Genomic DNA, 6,003 nt, shown 5'->3' with positions numbered 1-6,003 from the left:
TGTTGGAGGTTAACTGACGAGTCACTGGTAGCTTTAAGAGAAAATTTGACAGGGTTTTGGACACTGATAAAAGGTGGACGTCAGTGTAATGCGCATGTGTTATAGAAGGATGACTGCCGCGTGTATGTCTACTGGCTTGCTACAACTTTCCTTATGTTCTTATGTTTTTAGTACTTAATAGAATATAAGAGTTGGTAAATATTCGTCTTATGATTCTTTCTGATAATAACTTTTTTAATTGCTTTATACTTACATGAAAAATTCTTATTGCTTTTTTTTTTTTTTTGTACAGACCTGTGTTAAAAAAAACGTGAAAAAAAAAATTAAATTTAAATTTTGTTCATATTTGGGATATGTTCTTTACTTAAAGAACAACCATTATACACAGGTAAAATGGTCTTTTGACTTCTTAGGATTGCGCTACAGATAATAATCACATTTCATTATTTAAAAAAAAAAGACACTAAGAATATGCACACTTTTTCGATTGATATATACTTTTTATATCAAATTTTTTTTCTTCTGCTTTTCATGATTTAATCATTTGTAACCTTAGAGGAAAAATTTTTATCGCTTTTTTTTCTTTTTTTTTTTTCCATATATAAGTGTAATTTAACTCCCTTTGTACCTTTGTATCAATCTGAACCGAAGAGAATCTTAACAAATGGATACATACCCGCCTCACTGTCATTATACCTCTCCGAGGCTCCCTCTACAGTAGATCATGATGCTCCTTCAATAAGCTGGGATACAAGTAAACTTACGATGGAGATTTTAAACCGAAGTGTCTCACTAAGAATAGTTTTTCTCTTTCAAATAAGAAGAGTAAAAGAAAACGATGTAGCGTATACTCATCTAAGTTTTTGTTGTGTTGGTGAGCGCCACAGACTGACTTTACCTTTCACTGGCTGGCAGAAGGCTTCGAATCATGGGATATCATCGACAGGAGAAACATGGATATTATTAGAGAATTACATCTGTCTGAATCTGGCTGCTGAAACTATTTTTTTCATAATAAGTAACATTATATATTTCATTGTTATATATATTTATATACATAAAGAAGGCTGGTTAAAATAAAAAAAAATGAAAAAAAATGAAAATAAAACCCTCTTAGTATCTTAAAAAAAACACGAAAAAAGGAAAGAAAATTATTGAAAAAGATTATAGATAGATAGATAGGTAAATAGATAGATAGATAGGGAGTGTGTTTAGACGCTTTCATGTTAGGCTGGGTTGTATTGAAGAAAAATAATAATGGTGACGGTAATGCCATAGGAAAAAAAAAAAATTTGTTCGTCCTTCTCATTAAGACCGCTATTATTATGTAAACTTAGTTGGATGCTTAGTGTAAGGCGCAGCAGGATGGCCGGTGCTCTTCACTGTCACTGCATCACTGCCAGGTTCACTGTCCCTCCAAGGCAACTCACCACATCACCTCTCAATGGAAGAGTATTTGACACGCGGAGCTGATCCCTTCACTCCTATTCTTTTCCTAACATCTAATTTCAGTCTTCAATCTGACACCATTATCAAGGCTCTTCTTTATGCCCGAGATGGGAGTATTGAAAATCTGCTCTTGGTCTTTGCTGCCAATATCAAACAAGCATTTACTTCTGATCTATGACGCCAGTATTAAACACTCTCTGTTGGTTTATAATATCAATATTGGACATCTAATATGGATTTACGATGCTGATATTAAATATCCTTCGGCCTATGGCAATATTAAAGATTTATTTTCTGTGTACAGTTTGAAGTACTTAGAGTAGCTGTACCAGGTGAACATCTAACTCCTTTCTCATATTACTCATCATCCTCGCTTCCTCACTCCAGGCCTTCTCGCATGCTAATAGCTACTCAGAAAAAGAAATTATATGTTACCACTTCTGGAAGTAGGTTAGGTGCCGGTTGAAAACAACTATACAATTTCCCAGCACCAGGCACCAACACTCCTCAGGATATAGGCCTCCCGTAGCGCATGCTAATTGGTGTCGAGCAAATGTCACTCATTCACCGTTACTTACACTATGCTTTTACTGATGCGAGACGTGCGGCGGGCGTGGTAGGTGCAGTCGCCGTCAGAAATCGTCACATTTACTTTAGTGTTCCCCGTAACCTCAAGTCGTCTTATCTGATAAGAATGTATCTGATTTTTAACATCATCAGCGGAAGTGAAGACTTAGGATTGAAAGAGAACCCAGAACACGCTGGAATGGGTAACTTGTGACTCGATTACTGGCGACGACTATATATCAAAGCAGTGGGTCCCTACCTTTTCTAAGTCCATGCACCCTTCCAGGAGCCTTTGAGAAATTCATGTACCTTCACGCCTAGGACGATTAGTAAAAAAAATAAAATAAAATAAAAAACATGAATAATTCACTTTTTCTTTAGTTTTAAGCCTAAAATATATATAAATAAAACCTATTTTTAGCATGGAATCTCATTGTAAATTATCTTTTTACATGACTCAATTTTCTTCATAAAATATTTCTTTTATATTGTGAACACTTACACACACTGGCCATGTCATGTGTCCCATTGTTTTCAGTACCCTTTTAAAGTTCATGCACCTTGTGGTGCACCATGTACCGAGGTTGACTATCACTGTACGTCACTGTACGAAAGCAACAACAAGATGTGCCTGAGCCATCATGAGCCTCACTGACATGCACGGCAAAGGTACAAAACTAAAGCAACGTAAAACAAATCAACCTCATAAATTCATGGACGTTCAGAAGAATAATACATGGTGTATTTTGTTTCTTTATTTACACTATTTAACAATGCAACAATAAATTAGTCTCTAATGAGTGCTAAGGTGGTGGCATCTGTGCCCGAAGCCCGCCCGGGTAGCCGGCGCGCCTTGAGGTAGGGAAATGAACCGGTAGAGACAAGGAAGTAAAAACCGAAATGAGAAAAATATGACTTCGATATCAGCATTGCCAAGGTTAGTCCGGGATGGAGGATGTGAGGGTGATGGGGCGGCGGTGGCTGTGTTGAGGGGGCGTCCATGGAGCGGTGGTAGTGGTGCAGGGGACAGCTACTCGTGCTTCCTGGCGTTCTCCTCAATGGCGCGGTGGACAGCGTAGGAGCTCTCGTAATTCGAAGCTGAGCCAAAATGCCTGTGTGAGCAAAAAGGGTCGTTGGGATGAATTAAGCGAGGGAGGAAAGTGAAGAGAAAGCACCGCAGAAGTGAAGGCTGATGGGATGTGGTTGTGGAACGCTTGTGGTGAAACATTGTGGTTAGAAAGGGGTGTGTGGGACCAGAACTGTATGACGGTATGCTCATGCGATTGAATTCATGAAATTGTTGAGCTCGCTGTGAGCAAAGAAAGGTTGCAAAACTTCAGTCTGAATACTCACGGAGTCTTCAGGCCAATAAGTTCCCTGCCGCGGCCCGAGAAGGCAGCGCCGATAAGCGCTGCGACGATGACCGCCACCAGGAGGCCAAGCAGCACGAGGCTGGCGTTTCCCACGACTACAGACTGGTTGGGGTTGCCAGTGCCCGTGATGAAGAAGCGACCTTCATTGCTTGTGGCTTCTTGCAGAGCAGGCGAATTGGCTTCACTCGCGGCCAACAGAGCTGCGGTCAACAGAGCTGTGAAGACACACCGGTGTTAATGTGAAGAGCATAGTTCCTCGGGCTGTGAATAAATATTACCTGGCTGTTCTGTTCCATCAGGTTGCTCCAATAGCTGAGAGATGTGTGTGTGTAGGTGCCCTTTTGCATTCATGTTATTCGTATTTCCTCCAGTGTGAAGAAAGATATTTCTTTTATCTCAAGCCTGTGATAGATTATGAAAGACTGACAGGAATGAGGCTGCTTGGGATGTCACTCGCTTGTCAACTGGTTCCCCTTTTTATGCCTTGCATCGCCTGGTGGGGCAAGTTTAAGGGAAGGCAAGTTAAACTGATCAAATTATATTGTCAGATGTTTGACTTCGAAATGCTACTCTTGATATAATTCCTTTAAGAAATCATTTGTTAGCAATCCCAGGCTGGAGAAGTGCGCATCCTTACTGGACTTCAGTTTGCTGGTTTGGGCGTTTGATCTGTGAGGTACTGCACTACTGATCACACACTCGATCACTGTTCAGTTAAGAATAATAGTGACATTGCTTGTAAAAATTTGAGTGGCTCACTATTAGTACATGTACTTTTAATTGATGGTTGTCTGAGTCTGGTGACTTGACTTGTATTGGAATGCTAATTCAAGCTTTATGAATTTTGCTGCTATATACTCGTAGACCAAGCTCCTGCGACCATGCACAGGGAGCGGTGCAGCAGCCTACCCTTGAAAGCCATCCTAGAGTAGTGTACAGGACGCGGGGGAGCAGTGAAGGACTTGTCACGCTGAGAGCACCTGACGTTGACTGAATACACCTGGACAACGCTTGGCTTATATACCTGTAGAGAGTAACCGTCGCCAGAACGCATGCATATGGCCCCACCACAAACACCGCCCAGTGAGACGAAAACTGGGGCTGGCTGTGGTCTGTGGCGAGCGTCTGCAGCATGTGGGCGCCTCAGTGTGGGGCTTTGGGTCAAGGCGAGGAGGGACGCTGCTGCCATGCTGGTGCTACGCTATTTCTTCCTCGCCTTGCTCACTGAGTGGCGTCAGGCGGGAGGCGTCAGTCCTGTAGAATGCGGTACCCAAAATCACTTAAATCAGTCATTCATTGCCTTTGTAATACAGAGTCTTCGTGAGTAGTTCAGTATCAATGCGTGTGTGTGTGTGTGTGTTTAAGTGATAGCTTTTGAAATGTTCCATTCTAGAAAGAGAGAGAGAGAGAGAGAGAGAGAGAGAGAGAGAGAGAGAGAGAGAGAGAGAGAGAGAGAGAGAGAGAGAGAGAGAGAGAGAGAGAGAGAATTTAAAAATTTATTTCGTTAATTCTCCTGATCTTCCACCACTAAGAATAAGAGAGAGAGAGAGAGAGAGAGAGAGAGAGAGAGAGAGAGAGAGAGAGAGAGAGAGAGAGAGAGAGAGAGAGAGAGAGAGAATGATGTCCCCTCACCCAGGTGTCTTGCTCGGTAACCAGCAGCCCATTAGTCCACCTGTAATTATCTGCTCGTTTTCTTCCGTCGCTTCCTGTTGGTTTGGTGGAAAGTTAGGAGGAATGGAAATTGTGCCTGTTTACATGCATAATTTTATATATATATATATATATATATATATATATATATATATATATATATATATATATATATATATATATATATATATATATATATATATATATATATATATATATATATATATATATATATATATATATTTTTTTTTTTTTTTTTTTTTTTTTTTTCCGTTTTCACATTTTGCTCTCAAATTTGCAAAATTGTCCCTCTTCTTCTTCTGTTCTTTTCTTTTTCTTTTTTCCTTTCTGGTTTCTTTTTTCATTTTTACATACTTTTCCTTATTTTTCTGTTTATATATATTTGTTTACGTGGAATATTTTTCAATGATGTCTTTTGTTTACTTCTTTAATTGTTAATACTTGCATAAAGGTTTAATTTGTTCATCAATGTTTATTTTTATTCTTTTTTCGTCCTACTTTTATATACATATCTTAACCTTAAGGGATAATCCTGTAAAGCGGAGGCGGAGTGGTGATGGAAAAGGTGCTGTGATATATAAATGGGTATGTAACAGGAAGAGTGCCATGAGGCGGAAGTGAGGTTTTGATATAGTGCTTTACGGGAGAGAGAGAGAGATTGCTATGTCAGAGTGCAGGAAGGCAAAGGTGAGACGGTGAGAGACAGCGCTGTAATATAGAGATAGTGTTGTAATTCTGAGATTTTACCATGAAGCGTTGTTGGAGAGATAGTGCTTGAATGCAAAAATTATGTCTGTGTTTGAGAGATATTGCTATGAGAGACTATCTTGTGACGTATGTGCTTTAAGGAAGACTTGGCAGCTTAGGATGTGACTGGAAGGGGCACTAATGAAGAGAACACAGTTTATAAACACTTCAGTATATCTCAATGCAAATCAGGACA

The 6,003-nt window shown here is 39.8% G+C and overlaps 1 protein-coding gene across 1 annotated transcript; it reads right to left on the bottom strand.

Moving 5' to 3' along the window:
- Nucleotides 1–2,760: 2,760 nt before the first annotated feature.
- Nucleotides 2,761–4,417, bottom strand: LOC135102603 (uncharacterized). Its single transcript, XM_064007866.1, has 3 exons — nucleotides 4,299–4,417; nucleotides 3,370–3,604; nucleotides 2,761–3,128 (listed from the first exon to the last, which is right to left on the bottom strand). Exons 1-3 carry the CDS (start codon nucleotides 4,309–4,311, stop codon nucleotides 3,047–3,049), a joined length of 330 nt encoding a protein of 109 aa, XP_063863936.1. The 5' UTR covers nucleotides 4,312–4,417; the 3' UTR covers nucleotides 2,761–3,046.
- Nucleotides 4,418–6,003: the final 1,586 nt, after the last annotated feature.

The sequence above is a fragment of the Scylla paramamosain genome, chromosome 8 (assembly GCF_035594125.1).
Source record: "Scylla paramamosain isolate STU-SP2022 chromosome 8, ASM3559412v1, whole genome shotgun sequence".
In the NCBI taxonomy this organism is placed as follows: domain Eukaryota; kingdom Metazoa; phylum Arthropoda; class Malacostraca; order Decapoda; family Portunidae; genus Scylla; species Scylla paramamosain.
Note: the sequence above shows the minus strand (reverse complement) of the source record. Positions and strands in the feature narration are given on the sequence as shown.

Coding starts and splice junctions, on each gene's coding strand:
- LOC135102603 (XM_064007866.1), bottom strand. Junction 3,129..3,369: donor CTTATTGGCCTGAAGACTCC/GTGAGTATTCAG, acceptor TTGCTCACACAG/GCATTTTGGCTCAGCTTCGA.